The following is a 21544-nucleotide window of genomic DNA, read 5'->3' on the forward strand; positions in this document are numbered from 1 at the left end:
GAGGTCCCAGGTGCGGGGGGTGCAGGGGCCGGGGTGCGGGGGCGAGGCCGCAGGTGCGGGGGGGGGGGGGGTCGGGGACAGAGGTCGCCGCAGTGGCGCCAGTGCCTGAAACTGCGGGGACCCGGGAGCCCTGCAGGACCCACGCGGCCACGGGAAGCGATCCCTGCGGAGGGCGAGCCCGTTTCCCGCGTCTGCAGCCGCTGCGCTGCGTCCCCGGGAGCCTTGGGAGCCGGACGTTGGGAAGAGGACGGAGCCCCGGAGGACCGCAAGTGAGGCGGCGACCGCAAGGGCCGGGCTCTGCGAGGCTCCGGGGTTCTCGCGGGTGCTGGCGGCCGGGCCCCTGGCACCTGTGGCGGGAAAGGGGCGGCGGGGGCCTTGGGAGCTCCCGGGATAGATGCTCTCGCTGTCTTCAGCCCCTGCGGCCTCCAGGGTAAAGCCTGCTGGACCCCTGCGCAGCGTGTTCTCTGCCCGCTTTCCTTTTCGTTTTTAAGTTGTGGCCAGAGAGACCCCGCTGGCATAGAATGTACCGCCCAACGGTTTTTAGGCGTGTGGCGCGGTGGTGTTTCCCACGTGCATGGCGTGGTCCTGAGCTCAGCGCCGGAGGGATGTTGTTAGGTGGAAGAGTCTTTGGCAGAGCTGGTAATGAATCGGGCGTGTGATTTCCAGCAAGTGTGGTTATTGGAAGCACACACTTGTTTTCTGACTTTAAGAATTCGATATCCAGACTGAGGTGGTTTTGAGACTGGAAGGAGATAAAGCTGAAAACCAGAGTTGTGCTGGGAAACCTGGACGTAGAGCGCTGGGCCCCCCAGGTATTTAGTGACCAGCACAACGCGCCGCCCTGGGTTTCAGGCCCTGGAGATGATGAGAATCAGCTGGAGGGCTGCTTCCAGCCGGCTTCTAACTCGCGAGGGCTGAGAACCGCTCCCCCACCCTGTAACTTCTGTTACCAGCCAGTCCGGATGCTGCCTGTCAGGGAACAGGCTTTGAGAACTGCATTTCCTGCTGAGATGAGAGTTCAGCTCATCCGTGTTTTTTTATCACTATGTCACACCATTGTTTGTAAGGTGTCAAGCGGCCGTCTGGGTGCAAAGGCGTCAATTGTCATTCGCAGCCTAGTTGGAGAAGCTATGGAGTGCAGGGATGTGCAGAGGGAGAAAGCAGGTTACCGTGTAGTAGGGTGACCGTGGTCACGCCGGGGAAACGGCTTTCAGAGAAGGGGGCAAGGGATGGCCTGCGAGCTGGTCCTTAAGTGGTTCACTGGATTCTTGTGGTTTCAGAGGAGGGTGAGGCTTGTTTTTTTTTTTTAGGAGAGACTGTGCCGTGGTATAGGGTAAGTCACGGAATTGATTGTGATGGGAAGCAAGGAACGTTTGCTGGAGTCTCAGGCAGGTGCTTTCAGACCGATTTCTAGATCCGCAGTCCCCAATCTTTTTGGCACCAGGGACTGATTTCGTGGAAGACAATTTTCCTACTGACCGGTAGGGGATGGTTTCAGGATGAAACGGTTCCACCTCAGATTATCAGGCATTAGATTCTCATCAGGAGCATGCAGCCCAGATCCCTGGCACGCCCACTTCACAGTAGGGTTCACACTCCTAGGAGAATCTGATGCCTCCACTGATCTGACGGGAGGGGAGCTCAGGCTGTCATGTTTGCTGCCGCTGCTCCCCTCCTGCTGTGTGGCCTGATTCCCACAGGGGTCCATGGCCGGCGGGCTAGGGACGCTGCCTGTGGATTATCGGCAAGAGACTTTCATGCACCAGTGTGCCCAGTGTGTAAATTGAGTATGCATACGTAAGCATTGTCATGATGCACACATTATAAAATAAATATAAAGCAGTTTAACATGAGGTTTAAAGTTAGTTGTAACATGCTGGCACCTCAGCGGATTGTCTTGTGTAAACTCCTTTGGAAATTGCTGGTTTAGAGTAGGGGTCGTCTTATACGGTGAATGTTTGCTTTAATCCTGTAAAATACAATAGGAAGTCAGAGGTTTTTAAAACTGAAAAATGGCATTAGATTTATCTTTCTGTGAAGATCATGAAGCCAAGAATTTTAGAAGCTGTTAAAATTCCAAGGATGAAAAAGATAACGTGACTTAAGGCAGAGTGATGGTAAATGATGTCATGGCCTGCCCCATGTAGAACCTTTGATGATTTCTCATGTGTTGAGTATCCAAGCTGTCTGCAGGACCTTGAGCAGTCCACTCCCTGCCCACATGAATTCCTCTGCTCCCCTTGTTCCTTCCCTTTCCAGTCCCACTGGGCGTCTTTTGGTTCTGCATCCAATTCAAGCACTTCTGTGTGGGTTGTTGCCGCTTGTGTGGAAGACTGGTACCACCCTACTTTCCAATTCCTGATTCTCCATTTCAGCTTAAGTCTTGTTAGAGGCAGGCCTCTTCGGGATTTAAATCAGTTCCTACTTTCTTTTTGGTAAGAACATTCTGCTTATTTCCTTCATCACACTTCTTAACACGTGGAGTTATGATTTTACCTGCCCTTTCCATTAGGGCTAATGTTTGTTGACTGCTCACCAGAGGCCAGTGTGAGTTCTCATTTGATCCTCACCATTGATTTGTGCAGTAGGTTATTCCAACCATTCGACAGAGTCACAAGCTATGTCATTTTCTCACGGTGTCTAAAATATGAAGGAGTTGGGCTCAGGCAGTTGAGCTCCGAGGCCTCTACGCTTAATGGCCTGATGACACTGTATATACTACAGCGGCGAGGGTGAGAGGCTGTCATAGCTGAGCCCAAAGCTGATCCCAGCTCACAGGAAGCACTTAGTGCCACCATGATGTTCAAGAAATGGGGAGAATGGTCCCGGCAGATGTAGGAGAAATAAAGTAGTTTTGAAATCAATGACTCCATTCTTTTTATGTAGATACAACGTAGGTGGTGATGCCACTCCCCAAGAATGAGATTATGGGACATGAGGTAGAAGAGATACTACTTTGGGTATGTTCAGCGTAAGCCACACATGGAACTCTGGGAAGATCCAGGAGAACTCATTATGTATGCAGAAGGATTATCTAAGGGGCCTGGCGGGACACTTGCCACAAGTGCCCTGTTTGTGTGTGTGTGTGTGCGCGCGCGCGCGCGTATGTGTATCTCCAAATGGGAAAGAAAGAACCAGCCACCAGCATGTTAATTCTTTCAGCACTTTCTCCTCCTAAGTCTGTTTATAATAAATAATCCAAATGAAAAACTAAGTCTTCTATTAAAATACATTTTCCCCTTTGGCCCTACAGCAGTGCCCAGTGCAAGGTAGGCAACTGAGTTTGTTGAATGTAGGAATGTTACGTTAAAAAACTGTCATTAAAGATTAGAAGGATACATACTAATTGCCTGGGGAGCTTACTTTTGAATCTCAAAGAAGTTTAAAGTAACATGTAGAAATGGTCAAATGCGGTTGCCTCCATTGAGTATTGTCTTCAGGATTGTTTCCTCTCCAGAAATAGAAAACAATGACTGGGCGAGCCAGAGCCAGAGCCAGAGGAAGGGCCCGCGGTCAGGAGACAGCGCCGCTGGTGGGCTCCACTGCTGTAAGTGTTTCACCATTTCTGACTACAGAAAATGTCCTTGAATCTTGATCAGCCTAGGCTGTTGAAAATAAACTAAAAACTGTGCTGGGAAGGATATAGGGAGTAAGCAAGGCAGATCATGTCCTGTTTCCTCAGGATATTAGAAGCTGATTCGTGACTTTATTTGGTGACTCTTCTCTCAAATTTCTTTTTAAGAATAAAATATTTGATTATTAATCTAGATAGGTGTTGGTTGAATTCCTGAGACTTAAGACTAGACATTTTCTCTGGTGTCTGTGACCGCTTGACAAAAAGAATGTTCTTTATTTTTATATAACTACAGAGTCAGCAACCTGGTTATATTCAGCCTAGGTCTCAGCAGCCACCAGCAGAGGGGGAATTATTTGGCCGTGGACGGCAGAGAGGAACAGTCGGAGGAACAGCCAAGTCACAAGGTGAAGAGGAAGTAACAGGAAGTCTTAACAACTGTGTTCAACATATGCAGCAAATTTTATTGAATTAAAACTTGGTACAAAAATTTGTGCTGAAACTGTTTAAGAAACATTTCCTTACAGTGTTGCCATAACACGCAAATACAATTGAGGAAAATACTTAAATCTAATTTCTTAAACATTCTATGTATCAGTCTTCACCAGTAAATGACATAAAAAGAAAATGGTTACTCAGGATTTCAAATTTAACTCTATGAAACAGTTCCCTATCTGTAACAAGGTGGTGTCTACCTGTAGAGGTAAAGATCACTGTGACCATTAACTAATATGTGGGATAACAAATGAAGGCCCTGTTTTGTCATCTCTCACTGCTCTTTGTAGATTATACCTTAGAATTGCTTGTCACAGTAAATGCTCAAGTACCTATTGTATTGTAGAAATTAATATACGTTTAACAGATTATTGCCAATTAGACATTGTTTGGACCTTGATTTTCCTTCTGTAAAGGGGATGTGGATGCACCGAAAGGTTCTTAAACAGCACAGTGGCGTGAGCTCTGATTTGTGTTTGAAATAAATCACTCTGGGAGCTGCATGGAACGGGGAATTAGCAAGGTTCCCAGTCTTGTCCGTTCTGAAATCTGTCCTCTTCGAGTGACAAAATCAAGCTTTGGCTCAGTGTCATAGCAGTACTGTATATCTCAAGCAGAACAGATTTCATCATTGTTTTTATTCAGAAACTGGCATGGATTTTTGCATCCAGAATCAAATTTTTCAAGACAAAAGTTTTTAAGGAAAAAAATCAGCCTTTATGACCCTTCAGTGTCATCAGGTTGGATTCAGTATGCATGATTTAGTGTAGTTACTCACCCAGTGCCATCAATACTTTAAACCAAGTCTCTGGGATAAAAAGCTCACTGAGAGAGACAAATATGAACAGTTACATATTTAAAGGATTTTTAGGTAGAGCCCCCTCCAAATCATGAGGTACAGAAACTAACATGGAAGCACCTTTTAAAGTGCTTTAGATGTGATATTTAAAACTTATTGCATGCCTGTGATGCTTATTCTCAATTTTTCAGGTGAAGGAATTGATGCTCATGTTAAATAACTGGTTTCCAAAGTACAGCAAGAACTGAAATGTTTTAAGCCACTGTTATTTCTCTGAGGAAGTCTAGAAAGTAGGCAGTTCTGGTGTTTGTGGTCAGAAGAGAACTGGACTCGGATCTTTTTGTTCTTTTGTCCTGGGCCCATGACTGCCATAATTAAGACCTCTGTTTGGTTCAGAACTTCTGTATTCGAGCCCTGCCTGCCAGATCCAGATTCCAGGCTCCATGGGCAGGGCAAAGGGGCAGGAAGTACAAAAGTTACTAGTCAGCTATTGGCCCTCTTATGGAATTTTTCCAAAAGTGTCATCCTACAATTTCTGCTTAAGTCTCTTAGGCCATCCCTAACCATGGGGAGGGTGGAAATTTTGGTCTATTTAAGTATATTATTCCCGAAATAGAATTTTTTTAAAGAATGAGGGATTGGTTATTGGATAGTCGACTGGTAATCTCTGTTACAAAAGATAACATGCCTATTAATTGACAGCTGGAATGTTAACACTTGACTACAAAGTTCATATTGGTTTTTTGGCTCACATCATATTGTTGATCTAAGATAATTGTATAATTTCAGCAAATCAAATGACTTGAATAATTTAGCTTCTTATAACCACAGCTTGTAGCACTAAGCATAAACTGATTAATCACGAGCTTATTACCTATTACCAGTATGAGATGCATGTCATGGCCAGAGAATATGTGCAGGTGCAGCAATTCATTCTTCTGATTCTGAATGGAATCAGGTAGTGAGGAAGCTGCATTTTAGATGTAAGTTTTCTAATCCAGGTTACAGATTTAAACCCTCTAAACCACCAATTTCTGTAGCTGTAATTGCATCATGACAGACTGTAGAAAATACATGAAGACCTTTAGATAGTTATTAGACTTACAATACAGAAAAATATTTTCCCAGTCAGCAAACATATGCTCCTGCACTCTCGCACCACAGTCCCGCCGGCTTGATCTTTTCAAGGTATACATCTCTTGAAAGGGTGCATCTGCAACTTCCCGGGACGGTGACAAGAAGGCCTTTATGAGTGAAGTTATAAATAGGAAACGATTCTCTCGTTAGGCTGGCAGATATCGAAAACATGTTGATAGGATTGTTTTACGCATCGTCTTCTACACCTCAGTATCCTTTGGATTATGTATATTAGCACTGTGGGAGTTAATGTTGTCATCCTTTATTTCGTGCTTTATTTCAAGTAGATAATTTTTCTTCTAAGAACTCCAGATATCTGCTGGATTTCAGGAGTTATCATTAGCAGAGAGAGGAGGTCGTCGTAGAGATTTTCATGATCTTGGTGTGAATACAAGGCAGAACCTAGACCATGTTAAAGAATCAAAAACAGGTAGGTTAATTAAGAATACGTTTTTTGAGATGACATCTCAAGTACACAGGACAGTGAATTGAGGCACTTTAGTTTAGGTATTTATTTGGTCAAGGATCCTGCATGGCTTTTGCATTTTCCTCTCTCTGTTTCTTTTGGTATTGATGACATAGGTTATAGATAATATCTTTAACTGCACATTTTGAAACGTCATCTCATTAAATATTAATAGATCACTTTCAAAACTCTTTGCCATGAAGAGATTTGGTTGGTTTTGTTGCAAAATTATTTGTAAATTACTTAGTCTAAGGAAGATTTGTTTCTGAATGTATGCTTCTTTAGAAATTCACCTAAAGAGATAAGACTAGTGGTCTCCAAAGTCAGATGCTGTCTGCTGCTCTTAGCCTTGGTTTACAGAACTGTGCCTGCCTTGTCATGGTAGGAAAGGTTTCAAGGAAAAATAAACTTGATATTTTGTTAATTGACTATAACTTGCTTTTCCAGGTTCTTCAGGCATCATAGTGAGGTTAAGCACTAACCATTTCCGACTGACATCCCGTCCCCAGTGGGCCTTGTATCAGTATCATATTGACTATAACCCACTGATGGAAGCCAGAAGACTCCGTTCAGCTCTTCTTTTTCAGCATGAGGATCTCATTGGAAAGTGTCATGCTTTTGATGGAACAATATTATTTTTACCTAAAAGACTACAGCAAAAGGTTATTTGGCAAAAGGGAGATGGGGGATTTCCACTTCAAAGCAAAACTACTACAATGTAAGATAGTTCACATGGCTTTTAGAGAGACCCCAGGAGTCTCCTGTCTGATATGACTTGGAATAAACACATAGGGTACTTTGGCATTATTGTAGTATTGTCAGATTTGTCTGGATAACTTGATGATCACAACTGAATTATAATACACTTAGCCACTCTTTTTCTCAGAGCCATTTAAAAAAAAATCCAGTCGAAACATTTTATAGTTTTCAGTGTTGCCTTATTAAGCAAGCAGTCTGTGATTGGGCATAGTTGTCCTTTAAGGATTTAAAGTTTGAGTTTTCCACCTCTCTGGCTTCAGGTTACTGAAGTTTTTAGTAAGACCCGGAACGGAGAGGATGTGAGGATAACGATCACTTTAACAAATGAACTTCCACCTACATCACCAACTTGTTTGCAGTTCTATAATATTATTTTCAGGAGGTATGTGTTTTATTTCAACATTTTATTAAGAGGAAAACCAGCAAAGTTGAAATAATTGTACATTGGTCATCTGCATTCAAGTCTCCTAGATTTTCGACATTGGCTGAGATTAGTGGGTTTCTCTGTATTGCAGTAACTTCTATCTACTGATAGAAAATTCATCTATTTGCTTTAAGCAAGTATCCTGCCTTTCCTTCCCTAATTCTGTTGACTTCAAATGCTGTCTGAGCTTGTGTTCAGACACTCATATCCTCGAGAGTGAGGATATTGCAGACTTGGTGTTCCTGCTCCCCACGGTGGGTCCTTGGTCAGGAGGAGGGCAGAGTTCAGCTCGTTCGTTCCACCACGGGAGATCCACTGCGTGCTGGATAATTTGCTTTCAGGGTACATACCACATATTCCCAATCCAAAAGCAAGGCACATGGTCTGCAAAAATTTTTATGTTTTGAGGGGGAAGAGAAACAATCCGGATGAGGCTGAAATTTTCGTGAGAATAATGGGGCATAATACTTGTATTAATTTAAGTTAGTGATAACTGACACTGATAGGACAATTCATTGTGATAAATACTCATTTTCAGTTAATGTAACTGGTAGATTATTTTTCCCTAAATGAGGGGTTGGCAAACTTCTCTCTGCAAAGGGCCAGACAGTAAACATCTTAGGCTTTGAAAGCCATGTCATCTCTTGCAGCTGTTCCGCTCTACTGCTGGACCACCGAAGCAGCCAGAGACAGTGTGTAAGTGAGCGGTCATGGCTGTGTGCCAGTAAAACTATTGGTGGATGCTAAAATCTGAATTTCAGATAATTCATGTGTCATGAAATAATCTTTTATTTTTTCCAACCTCAAGGATATTTGAAAACCATTGTTAACTCATAGGCCATAAAAAACAGCAGGTAGGCTGGATTTGGCCTGGCTACAGACCACAGTTTGCCAACCCCTGCTCTAAACAACATGCTGTTCTGATTGCCGTATTGGAGATATTTATCATTATTCACTATTCTGACCTTTCAATTTCTAGGCTTTTGAAAATCATGAATTTGCAACAAATTGGACGAAATTATTATAACCCAAATGACCCAATTGATATTCCAAGTCACAGGTTTGTATGAAGTGGAAAGTTTAGTATTCCTTAGGCTTAATTACAAGCTTTTGAGATAATCACCTAATTTGAAATGGTCGAATTTACTACAGTGACTGTTAATGCCACCCGTCACATTATGTGACTATTTAACTTGAATAATGAGGAGACATCCCAGAATATTTGGGTTTTTTTAAAAAACACGTAATTTACCTGTCACTAGGGAAGAATACATAGTTGTCCAGTGCTAAGTTTGTATTTTTGCCCTTAGGTAATAAAAATAATCAGTTAATGTGGTGTATCAAGATTGCAGCCCAAATGAAAAACTGCCTGCTGGGTACCATGCTCCCCACCTCAGTGACGGGACCTTTCGTACCCAGACCTCAGCATTGTGCAATATGCCCATGTCACAAACCTGCACATGTGCCCCTTGAATCTAAAGTTGAACTAAGAAATAAAAGGCTGGGTGCGGTGGCTCATGCCTGTAATCCCAGCACTTTGGGAGGCCAAAGTGGGTGGATCACGAGGTCAGGAGTTCTAGACCAGCCTGGCCAAGATGGTGAAACCCTGTCTCTACTAAAAATACAAAAATTAGCTGGGTGTGGTGGCAGGCACCTGTAATCCCAGCTAACCAGGAGGCTGAAGCAGAGAAGTGCTTACACCCGGGAGGTGGAGGTTGCGGTGAGCCGAGATCACGCCAACTCCAGCCTGGGTGACAAAGCAAGACTCTGTCTAAAGAAATAAATAAAAAAGAAATAAAATATTGCAGCCCAACGGGTTTAAGTTTATCATAGTAATTGTAGGTGCTTTCAATTAGATTGGCAGTTTTTTAAAGTCTTAGACCACTGTAATGAATAGTTGATTAAAGTTAGTACATTCATTTAAAATGAAACTTATACAATTATTATAATATTGAAGATCTTAAAGCTGGAACCATGTAAATCCTAGAAATAAGGAAATCGATTCATTCAAAAACTTACAGTTTAGACCCGGTTAATAAAAGTGAAAACGCAACTTAGTGTGTGCAGAATGTGTTTGAATGTGGAGAGGTTCTTCTTGACCCCCATCTTGCCTGACAGGTTGGTGATTTGGCCTGGCTTCACTACTTCCATCCTTCAGTATGAAAGCAGCATTATGCTCTGCACTGACGTTAGCCATAAAGTGCTTCGAAGTGAGACTGTTTTGGATTTCATGTTCAACTTTTATCATCAGACAGAAGAACATAAATTTCAAGAACAAGTTTCCAAAGAACTAATAGGTTTAGTTGTTCTTACCAAGTAAGACTGCTTTTTAAAATGCAAAATAATTTTTGTGAGTCTTAAAGTATTGTGGCTTTGTAATTCTACAATGTTAAGAAATAGTGTTTCAAGTTGAGTGGTGGGAATAGCACAAAACGTGATGGTATTTTTCACTTTTCCCAGGATCATAGTTCTGGGGGTAACATAACTCATCTGGAGAGGACAAATAGCTAGTGATTTTCATCCTTTTAAACTATTTTATTTTCTGTTAGTAATTTAGTCACTTCCCCCATCCATCTGGCAGAGTCTGTAAGAAATCCTGTTTCTTTCTTTTTCCATAACTTTGTATATACCCAGGTGATTTGAAATTTTAGAGAATACATGCTGTCTAGTCTTTCTTTTTAATATTAGTTCTTCACATTTCCATCAAATGCAGTCAAATCTCAACTGATCCCTAGGTATAACAATAAAACGTACAGAGTGGATGATATTGACTGGGACCAGAATCCCAAGAGTACCTTTAAGAAAGCCGACGGCTCTGAAATCAGCTTCCTAGAATACTACAGGAAGGTAAGATGCTAGTGGTGTTATCTTTTTCATATGAAGTAGTTAGATCTTACGGAAATAGTTGAATCTTAGGAGAAATCCAAAATATCTTTGGTAGAATTCTCTAACACTTATTGCACATTTGCAACAAGTTGCTTTTAAAGCTGTGTGTAAATGTATTTGTTAGGGCAATCACAGCGTAATTTTATTCATGATCAGATTATTAAAATGCCTCTTTTTATTTGGTACAGTTCACATAATGAGAAGTGCCCTGTCCTGGTTCACTTTTTCCAGTAGAATGAAAGCTTACATTTGAATTGAAGCCTATGGTGGACAAGTAGGTTGGATAACAGGTGGTAAGCAGTGGGAAGTAAGAGCTTGCCATACTGTCTCTCCCTCCATAATCAACATTTCACTTAATTTCACCTTGGACAGGGGTGGGAATTAAAGATCTTGGAACCTTCAGTATCATTTCTGCTAAATCTGCTGCCTGTGGGTTATAACTCTTAACTTTTGATTTACAAAAGACTGATCTTTTGGGCGATCATCTAAAACAGCTTTTAAAGAGATGATTCTAGTTTTGAAAAGACCATCAAAGGCAAATAGCAAGAAAGAACAACTGTTGACTAGAAGAAATTAAACTGTTTATATAGGAATGCATGCCAACATTGTTTTAGTATTCAGAGATGAGCAGATCTGGTCCCCAAATCCTTAGAACGTCACATTCCATTTGATATGTTAAAATTGCAGGAAAATTATTTCTAGAAAACTATCAATTAAAATCTCAAAACTTGTCTTTGAATTGCTAACATTTCACATGTTCTACTTTAAATAGAGTATTTCCTGTTTCTAAAAATTTGGATAAATTAGCTTAAATATGAAAAGTATTCGTGTTTTGCATGGAAAGTGTGCATCTTACCAGCGGCCTTGGAAAGGTGTGTGTGCTGCTGTCCAGCTGCTCGGCTGTGACTAAAAACATAAGCCACTGCGGAGGGAGGGATTCTATGAGATGCTGCATGAAGGGCTGACCTTATTCCTGGCAAGATGAAAACAGCCAGTGGTCATTTCCGCATGCCTTTCCTCCCACTGTTTTCAGCCTCTTTACTGCTTGAGGACTCCAACCATGCATAACCTGGATCCCTCTGGGTGTCAGAGGTTACTGTGAGGAATGAGTTGTGGCATTTTTCTGTCGTTAATTTTAGTAGTCACTCTCAGGGTTGGTAGAAGTTGGTATATATCAACAGCAAATATGAAGGAAACATCAGCTGAAAATGTGATTTAAACCTGAAGCAAGGTCAGTGGAACCTCTCCCCTTCCTTGACTGGTACTGAGTGTCCTGTGGCAGCTCATCCTCCTGTAAGTGGTGTTTTACGTGTTATCATACTTATGAGCTCTGCCCAGGCCCCTTTTACTATATGTTCACTCCCTAGGCGATTTCCAGTCTCCTCTGCCCAGGCTTCAGGCATGAAATGTTAAGAATCCCCAGACTTCCAGTTCCAGCCTAGACTTGTCTAAGCTTAGCTGCCTGGTTGTTCTAAGTATTTGGATGACTCAAAGATACCTCTCCTATGTTGTCAATGTTGAATGTGTTCTGTCCTCCCAACATGGCCCCTACTCGGTGCTCTTGATCAATGCAGAGAAGGTAACTTGGACAGAGGCGAGAGATTTTGTGGTTTATATACCCCATGCCTAAGTAGGCTGTCAGATATTTGAATAAAAAAATGGTGGATGAGTCACACGTCAGATCTCTGCACCTTCCCCTGCCTCCTAGTACTCCCTCTTTGTCCAGACCCATCATTCACCTTGTTATCTGAATTGCCTTCATTTTTCTCCTTTTCTAAATGACTGGCATCTCCTGTCCAGGCCCTATTTTTATAATTCATTTAACTAGTCTCTTAGTATTTGTTTCCTCTGCCTTGTGATAAATCAACTCGTACCCATCTGTTCTTCTTCTTCCCCTTCCCCCTAGAAATGATGTGGTGCCCGCGACCCTGTGTCTTGTGAAGTGTGGTGGTCTTTCTCCGTGAGACTCTGCCTGCTGCTTTATTCTCATGGCGTGTCCCCCACTATACCCTTAGACTAAACATAGGGCTGTGTCCCCTCTGTTGGACACACCCTGTATGCTTGTGTTTGAGATCTCAGGTCAGCTTCTTTCTGTAGGGAAGACTTCTCTGGAAATCAGGGATAATCAGCTGTCTGTAGTAGAAATAATTAATGAAAGAGGTTGATGTTGAAATATTTAAAAGAAAACATTCTTAGATTTTCTGGTAGAAATGCAGTTTTAGTAGTAAGTGATGGTTTGGGATTAAAGATAATATCTAGGAAACAGTAGAAGAAGGAAGGGTGTTTGGAAGAGAAGGTCATAGTTGGTTTTTAAAATAAAATGTTTAACAGTAAATGTCTAATAAAAATGAGAGAGCTGTTTTTTCAGGTGTAGAGGAAAATATTTAAAAATATTGACAGGGCCAGGCGCGATGGCTCATGTCTGTAATCCCAGCACTTTGCGAGGCCGAGACAGGCGGATCACCTGAGGTCAGGAGTATGAGACCAGCGTGGCCAACATGGTGAAACCTCATCTCTACTAAAAATACAAAAAAATACCTGGATGTGGTGGTGGGTGCCTGTAATCCCAGCTACTCATGAGGCTGAGGCAGGAGAATCGCTGGAACCCGGGAGGCAGAGGTTGCAGTGAGCTGAGATCGCACAACAGCTCTCCAGCCTGGGCGACAGAACGAAACTCTGTCTCAAATAAATAAAGGAATGAATGAATGACAGGCTGTTTCAACCCTAAGAAGATGAAAAGTGGCAGGGGTGGGGCAGTGTGAGTGCAAGTTCTGTATCAGGAACCATGCACTTAAGGCCTTGGGTAAAATAGGGTGAGAGAGGGCACACTTCTGAAATTACGACCACACTTTCACTGTGTGTGTTTGCAAGTGGTGTGGAGGGTAACTGCTCCCAGACTCCTCATTTTAAAACGTATGATAAAATAGGTCATATAGCTACGTGAAGCAGAGGTCAGATATGAGTGTTCTTCTACTTACAATTTTCTTATTTGAAATGAGAAAATTAACTTCTTTCCTGGATGGTTGCTTCTATACAGAACAAGTCGAGAACAGGCTAGAATTCATGGTTTCTTAATTCTTAAGGGTTTGTAGTAGGTGGCCAGGACCTTGTCATATGCTAGGAATAAGAAATATACAAGTACCCTTAGTCTGTTGATGAGAGACAGACTAAGGACATGCTGTGATGATGTTCTTCTGGTGTGCCCGGTGGAGCTGTGTGGTTTGTTCTTCTGGTGTGCCCGGTGGAGCTGTGTGGTTTTTTTTTTTATTATTATTTAAAAAAAGCTGGATCTGAATTAAGCAGGATGCTAAGAAAATCTGTTTTCAGCAAGATACAGGATATGGTAGGGAAGAGGATCTTTGAAACACAGGACCAGAACCTGTAGCGAAGAAAACTCGAAGTCTGACATGGTTCTAGAACTGCAGAGCTGAGCTGGAGGCCAGAGAACTCATCTTTTGAGAACATTAAATCATGAATATTGGCTGGGTGTGGTGACAGACACCTGTAATCCCAGCACTTTGGGAGGCCAAAGCGGGCGGATCACCTGAAGTCAGGAGTTGGAGACCAGCCTGGCCAATGTGGCGAAACCCCATCTTTACTAAAAGTACAAAATTAGCAAGGCACGGTGGTGCATGCCTGTAGTCCGAGCTACTCGGGAGGCTGAGGCAGGAGAATCACCTGAACCCAGGAGGCAGAGGTTGCAGTGAGCCGAGATTGCACCACTGCACTCCAGCCTGGGCAACAGAGCGAGACTCCATCTCAAAAAAAAAAAAAAAAATCACGAATGTCATTTTTTGTTGTTTTACAAATTGTAAACACTAAACACTTATTTTGGGCAGTGATTTTATATGGGGAAACTTAATACTTCTTTTTTTTTTTTTTTTGAGATGGAGTCTCGCTCTGTCTCCCGGGCTGGAGTGCAGTGGCCGGATCTCAGCTCACTGCAAGCTCCGCCTCCCGGGTTTACGCCATTCTCCTGCCTCAGCCTCCCGAGTAGCTGGGACTACAGGCGCCCGCCACCTCGCCCGGCTGTTTTTTTTTGTACTTTTTAGTAGAGACGAGGTTTCACCATGTTAGCCAGGATGGTCTTGATCTCCTGACCTCGTGATCCGCCCGTCTCGGCCTCCTAAAGTGCTGGGATGACAGGCTTGAGCCACCGCGCCTGGCCAACTTAATACTTCTTAATCGAAATTTGACTTCTTGAAAATATCAAGATATTATAAACACTCTTTCTGAGTAAAAATGCCCTGTAGCATTCTTCCCTCCCCCTCTTTAGTCTCACAGTGAGACTGCTTTCAAAAGCAAGTTCTCACAATAACAGAAAATAGTTTTAGAGGAATCACCCTGTGGTGAAGATGCAGAGTTACACAGACTGCTGTTTCTAAACCAAGAAATAAAGCATTGAGCAACGAGAACTGTGACTAACCAAGTCCGGACTCAGAACCATACTCTCCTGGACCATCACAGGTTTTAGGAAAAGGATGGGGCAGTCGGTAGAGCACAGAAATCACAACCTCTGTTTTAAGAAGGCTAAAAAATGCTTTTTAAAACTTTACTCTGGAGCTATTATCAGCCTTGCTATTGGATCAGTTCTTTACTTTTTAGAAAAATGAAACCCCTTTTGCCCGCTGAGATACTACTCGAGGCATTTGCTGTAACCCGCGACCCTCTCCTCTCTTGAACAGCAATACAACCAAGAGATCACCGACTTGAAGCAGCCCGTCTTGGTCAGCCAGCCCAAGAGAAGGCGGGGCCCCGGAGGGACACTGCCAGGGCCTGCCATGCTCATTCCTGAACTCTGCTATCTTACAGGTACTGTTGCATTTCATTTACTCGGAAGGAAGCCACTGGATTTACCCTTTCTTTCCTAGGAGTCTTCAGACATCCCTTTACTTCCCCTTCCCTTTCCCCGAAAACCTTTTATTGAAACTGCTTTGCCTCCTGGGGATTCGCAGTCACCATCACCCTGTGTTCCAGTTATTTAGACCTGATTATTAATTCTTTAACCTGTGCCTTGAAATCTAGACCTGATTATTAATTCTTTAACCTGTGCCTTGAAATCTGATTTAAAGGCCTCACTGATAAAATGCGTAATGATTTTAATGTGATGAAAGACTTAGCCGTTCATACAAGACTAACTCCAGAGCAAAGGCAGCGTGAAGTGGGAAGACTCATTGATTACATTCATAAGTAAGTCACTGATTTCACTGGGGCATGGTTTCCGTTTTTGGTTTAGTATTTTATGTGGCTTTGAGGGGTATCTTTTGAGGGGGTGGCAGAAAGTAACTTTCTCCTTTTGTATCTGTAGTATTTGGGGTGGGGTTGTTCTTGGTGTTTCTAAGCAAGGCTACCTATACCTCACGTATTCCTCAGGAAATAATGAAGTTAAACTTCGTAGCATGTAGTCTTTCTCATTCTTCTGTTAGAAAAAGGTAACAGAACTGAAAAAGGAGATGTTTCTGGTCAGATCTTTTTTCTATCTTTGTTATATCAAGGGGTTTCCTTTGATGGGGAGAAAGTTTGGGCATCAGAATTTTAAGTTAAAGAATGTCATGAAGAGAAGCCTGAGGGTGGTGAGAGAAGGATGATCATGCTCCTGTGCTGGCTGGCATTCTCACCAGTGCCTTAACCCTGACAGCGACATTGGAATGTGTTGTAGGCTGGAGTGGGTTATCTGTTTGACTGGGTTTTTTTTTGCTGTGTCTCTTTGTTTAGTGCCATGTAAATGTGTTAAATTTACAGAAACGATAATGTTCAAAGGGAGCTTCGAGACTGGGGTTTGAGCTTTGATTCCAACTTATTGTCCTTCTCAGGAAGAATTTTGCAAACAGAAAAGATTCACCAAGGTGGAAAAACAGTAAGGCAGTTTTTTGTTTGTTTGTTTTTGAGACGGAATCTCACTCTGTCTCCAAGGCTGGAGTGCAGTGGCACAATCTCAGCTCACTGCAAGCTCCTAGTAAGGCAGTTTTTAAAGTTGGCAATCAAGTGAGACTTGGGTCAGATCACAATAAAGCAAGTGGGAATAACTTAGTTCCATGCCAGAAATGATCTTTTCCTCACCTTTCTCTTCTCCCCTTCCACATCCACTCTCTATCAACCCACGTGAGCAGCCCAGGACCTCAGAAATAGGTACACCCCAGGAGGAGAAAACGTGGAAGCCCTAGAGAATGTGGAGCCTGTAGCTTGGTCCTCAAAAATAATCTGTAAGACTTAGCTAAAAAGTGGTTTGATTTTTTTTTTTTTTTTCCAATAACTTGAGCTAAAGTGTAGAATCCTAACTATCTGCTTGGGTTGGTATTTTGACTGCCATGAAAATGATGGAAAATCCCTGATTTGATTGGCCTGGACCATTTGTTTATAGAGATAATGTATTAATTATTATGATACCTTTTATGTTTCATTTTCAGAAAAGGAAAAGCAAGTATTCTAAAACTATTTTTAGTGTAATTAAAGCACTGTGAAGTGCCAACATTTTTAATTTTTTTTTTTTTTTTTTTAGAAAATGGTGTCCTTCCTGCCTTTGAAATGTACTGTGAACAGTGATCTCACAATGTAACTTAATATTCTGGTTGCATCGTTTATGCTATCCCCTGCATGAGGCCAGTCAGGGAGGTGGCCAGGACACGCAGAAGACACCGGGCTGCTCCCTGTGATGACCAGCACTCGGGTGCTGTGCCTCGCGTTTATTTCACTGTCTGTCTTGCTGTCAGATGTTTTTGTAGCTTGCTTGTGGCATGTAACACCTCAGTCAAGTTACTTTACTCTCAAAGCCTTATTTTTTAATATTTTCATTATGAAGAAAAGAGTAGCTATACTTGTAAGATTTTTGAAAAGATTAAGGAGAATGAAACTAAAGCACTTAGGGAAGGACCTGGTCCAAGTAAGCGTTTGAGGAGCAGCTATTAGTATGAGTGTATTTTAAATAAAATTGCCATCATCCTTTGGATACGTTTTAGACTCTGCCCCTACCGAGGACATTTTCTCTGTCCCTTTAATTCATGTATGAGAGTAGTACACTGAGTTTCAAAATATGCCGGGGTAGAATTATTGAAGATTTTTTGGCTTGATGATTGAGAACTTACAATGGAATTGACAGTGTGTCTGAACTCTCTTCTAGTTTGATTACAATCCACAATTTGCAGATTGGTCAAAAGAAACAAGAGGTGCACCATTAATTAGTGTTAAGCCACTAGATAACTGGCTGTTGATCTATACGCGAAGAAATTATGAAGCAGCCAATTCATTGATACAAAATCTATTTAAAGTTACACCAGCCATGGGCATGCAAATGAAAAAAGCAATAATGTAAGTTAATCAAATCATTTCTGCTCTGAGAATTGCTTAGCAGTCATTTGGAGGGGGTGGGAACTCGAAAGCCAAGGAACTATTAAAAATACAAACGTTATTTTAATTGAAAGATTTGATATGGCTCCCTGTAATGTAGATAAACAGATACATTTTAATAACTAAGAATGGGTGGGAGAAACAACCAAGTCAGACAGTTTCTCAAACCTGCTTCAACTATTGCTCCTGTTTGTATTAGAAACAGCCCTTTGAATGAATGGCTGGTCTCGGTGTTTGGTTTCATGTTCCATACAGAAATGTTTTGTGTGTTACATAGGAAAGTGTTTATGCATGGTCCATTTGTCGTCACTTTGTCTGAATGTTGGATTGTGTACTTTCATTCTAGGATTGAAGTGGATGATAGAACTGAAGCCTACTTAAGAGTCTTACAGCAAAAGGTCACAACAGACACCCAGATAGTAAGTAGCTAATTGACATATAGGCAGTTTTCAGTGAAAGAGCTTTTTTAGAGGGGGCATTTGTATATCTTGGAACTTGGGGTTCTTTTTTCAAATGTTATTAGGTTCTCAAACTAGGCACAAAATATGTTTTGTAACCATAAAGTAGCTAAGCTAATGCTGGCTTTACTTGTGTACCTGGGAGCTTGGTTTACACACTGCAAAAGGTGAGGAAGGAGTGGAGAAAAACAAAGCCATCTTTAATTTATTCAGACTCAAAGGCTTTACTTAGTCTAGAAAATTTGGAAAATACAGGAAAGCACAAAAGTCAAAATCAGCTGCTGTTCGGCACACATAGACGTATGGTTGTGTAATTACATGGAAGCTCCCCAGACAGCCTAGTCCCAGGTATGGGAAGAGCAGGGTCACAGAGAGCAGGGAGCCCTGAGTGACACTCAGCAGCTTATCAGCTTCCACGTGCATCCACGTCACCCCGAGGGGTCAGGATACAGATTCAACCACTCTTCTAAACTCTTTCCCCTGTTATCTGCAAACATGTTGTTGTGTGTGTGCTTGACCCACCCGTCCAGGTGAGTGAGTGATGACTCAGGAGGAGAGGACTGAGTCCCGAAAAGCCCATATGCCGGTTTGCCAGAGTCTCGCTGCCTGGCGTGGGCATGGGGAATGTGCAGAGGGTTAGGAATTGGAGATGGGGACATTAGATGATGGCAGCCACTTAGTGATGGCTGGTTTTCGTCGGTGATCTGAAATTATGGGGACGTGCAGCAAGTGTGTGTTGTGGTTTTGCTTTTGTTGTAATCTGTAGCACAGTTATTAAGAGGGTAAACTCTGAAATCAAACCCCTGGGTTCACATCTCGGCTCAGCCATTTGCCTGCTCTTCATCAAGTGCTTCTGGCTTTATTTCCTTTTCTGAACAAACTTGGGTGGTAGTAATAATCGTAATGAACCCTCATAGCACTTCTGAAGTTTAATGGCCTTGTCATGCCCGGCCCCTCCCTGGTAGCCCAGGACGTGTTAATCACTGTTGCTGCTGCTGGTTCCAGTCAGCTCCTCAAACTCAGTGAGTCTGAGTTAACTCTTCGTTTCTCCCAATCCCAGTAAGTTTTTTGAATTATTCAAGGGAAAATGACACACCTTTTCTCAAACTAGTTTTTTAGGCTCTCAGGTATGTCTTGACTTCACTGTTTGTCCAGCTTTCTATAAACGGTTGGTTAGAAGCTGTCTGTCACTCTGGCACACTGCTTTCTAGTGCAAGGCCATCTGCCTCGTTCGTGTCGTGTCCCCAGCGCTGAGAACGGGGCCTTCTGTGTTCCGGACGCCAACATGTTGTACGACGACAGCCTGGCCTTGTTCGCCATGGCAGTGCTTTGGATGCGGTCAGGCTGCCGTCCTGCTCATCCTCTCTCTCAGATCCCTGCACACATCCCTGCACACACTGCTGACACGCTTTTCTCAAACTTGCCTTTGTGTTTCCTAGCAGAGTTTTCAACTTTCAAGCTTTCTAACTTACATCTCTTCTCTAACACTCCTCCCCACCCTGAAATTCTATCAGATTGACGTGGTTATTGTTTTTAGTTTGCATCTAGAATGTAGTCTTTATAAGCATGAGATGCAGTGTCATAGTCTTCCTTTTAAGTCCACACACCCAGCTTAAGGCAGCAAAATAGAGGCAGACTCAGTGTCAGGGAGCTCCGGAGTTGTCCAAATCTTAGTCACATTTGCTCTAGAATCTCCTTTCCATTCAGTCTTTGTCCAGGAACTTGGAATTGTGGCCTCAAGACTTCCTGGTCCCTAGTGGAAGAGAAAGAGTAGGGCTTAGACATTGACTTTGCAGAAGTGAAAGCACAGCCGGGCCAAAGGCCATGACCCCTGCAGAGGGTTCTTTGCACTCTCCACCCCCATGCCCTGTTCCCATAACCGTTCCCTGCTCTGCTCTTGCTGCCATGAGCCCCTGGGTGTGGGGGAAGGTGTCTTACAAGTGGTCCTTTTATTCAGGTTCTCTCAACTTGTCCAGGTTGAATATTCCATCTATTTTGGTGGGGCTCTGCCTGATAAAATCTCCAAGTCAAGTACTTCACTTCTCCTTATTTTTAGCAGAGTTGGTTGATGATTGTTAGAAAACTGACACACAAAGATAATAGTAGCCTGGGACTGTAGTGGGTGAGACGTAGAAGTTCAGTACATTCCTATTGCTTTTTATATCCGTAGCATAAAATTGCCACAAATCTGCTGAGGGAACATGGAACTTGCAAAAGATAGAATGACAATATGAGATTAAAAGTTAAGTGGTAAGGAAAATTATGATAGGTTATACTATTATGTGATTATGATTGTAAAGTAGGAAGGGAAAAATGACATGCATGTGAATAATCATTAGTTCAACGATTTCACTGATTATTTTTATTAGACATGTATATCCTTGGCTATTTTTTAAAACAAATGGAAAGTACATTTCTAGTTGACGGGAAACATTCTGAAGACAGTGGCACGTTGTAGGGCAGCGAGTGCTAGGACGAGTTTCTTCTGCCCCATTGAGTTTTCGTACAGCCACGTTGCAATGAGTTGGCAAAGACAGATTTCATGATAAACAATACATCTGTGTTGCTGTAAGCCTAAGAAATGAATTGGCTTCTAATGTGTTTATTAGTTTACTCCGTCTCACACTTTAGATCCCATAAGCAGATATCTATTATGTTATCTGGGTAACGGAAACACCCAAGGTGGGAAAACTATTTTGCTGGGCACTATAGAAAGGGAAGAGAAGAATCTGGGAACATAAATTGGAGAACATGACAGTGAGTTAAAAGCTAGATTCAGGCCAGGCGTGGTGGTTCATGCCTGTAATTCCAGCACTTTGGGAGGCCGAGGCAGGCGGATCACAAGTCAGGAGATTGAGAACATCTTGGCCAACATGGTGAAACCCCATCTCTACTAAAAACACAAAAATTAGCCAGGCGTGGTGTGCACCTCTAGTCCCAGCTACTCGGGAGGCTGAGGCAGGAGAATCAGTGGAACCCAGGAGGCAGAGATTGCAGTGAGCCGAGATTGCGCCGCTGCACTCCAGCCTGGGCAACAAGAGCAAAACTCCGTCTCAAAAACAAAACAAAACAAAAAAACTCCAGAAAGTTAAACTTGGATGCCCAGAATTGGGGCAGGGGTACACTTAGATCAGGCGCTCTGTTTTGTCCCCAAAATTGTCCATGGACCTCCTGTGAAAGTTCATAGTTTGATCAGATTCTC

General features: G+C 42.6%; 1 protein-coding gene across 1 annotated transcript in view; it reads left to right on the forward strand.

The window, feature by feature from the left end:
- Window positions 1-21544, forward strand: part of PIWIL1 (piwi like RNA-mediated gene silencing 1) — a 34614-nt gene that overhangs the window by 666 nt on the left and 12404 nt on the right. Inside the window, exons 2-14 of the mRNA XM_023187249.3 lie at window positions 3458-3547; window positions 3870-3981; window positions 6310-6435; window positions 6919-7133; window positions 7491-7612; window positions 8634-8714; window positions 9773-9970; window positions 10390-10501; window positions 15226-15352; window positions 15613-15730; window positions 16283-16397; window positions 17658-17845; window positions 18231-18303. Of these exons, the coding sequence (XP_023043017.1) occupies window positions 3470-3547; window positions 3870-3981; window positions 6310-6435; window positions 6919-7133; window positions 7491-7612; window positions 8634-8714; window positions 9773-9970; window positions 10390-10501; window positions 15226-15352; window positions 15613-15730; window positions 16283-16397; window positions 17658-17845; window positions 18231-18303 (1665 nt within the window). The 5' untranslated portion in view covers window positions 3458-3469. The remainder of the gene's footprint in view (window positions 1-3457; window positions 3548-3869; window positions 3982-6309; window positions 6436-6918; window positions 7134-7490; window positions 7613-8633; window positions 8715-9772; window positions 9971-10389; window positions 10502-15225; window positions 15353-15612; window positions 15731-16282; window positions 16398-17657; window positions 17846-18230; window positions 18304-21544) is intronic.

This window comes from Piliocolobus tephrosceles, chromosome 10 (assembly GCF_002776525.5).
Source record: "Piliocolobus tephrosceles isolate RC106 chromosome 10, ASM277652v3, whole genome shotgun sequence".
Lineage (NCBI taxonomy): Eukaryota > Metazoa > Chordata > Mammalia > Primates > Cercopithecidae > Piliocolobus > Piliocolobus tephrosceles.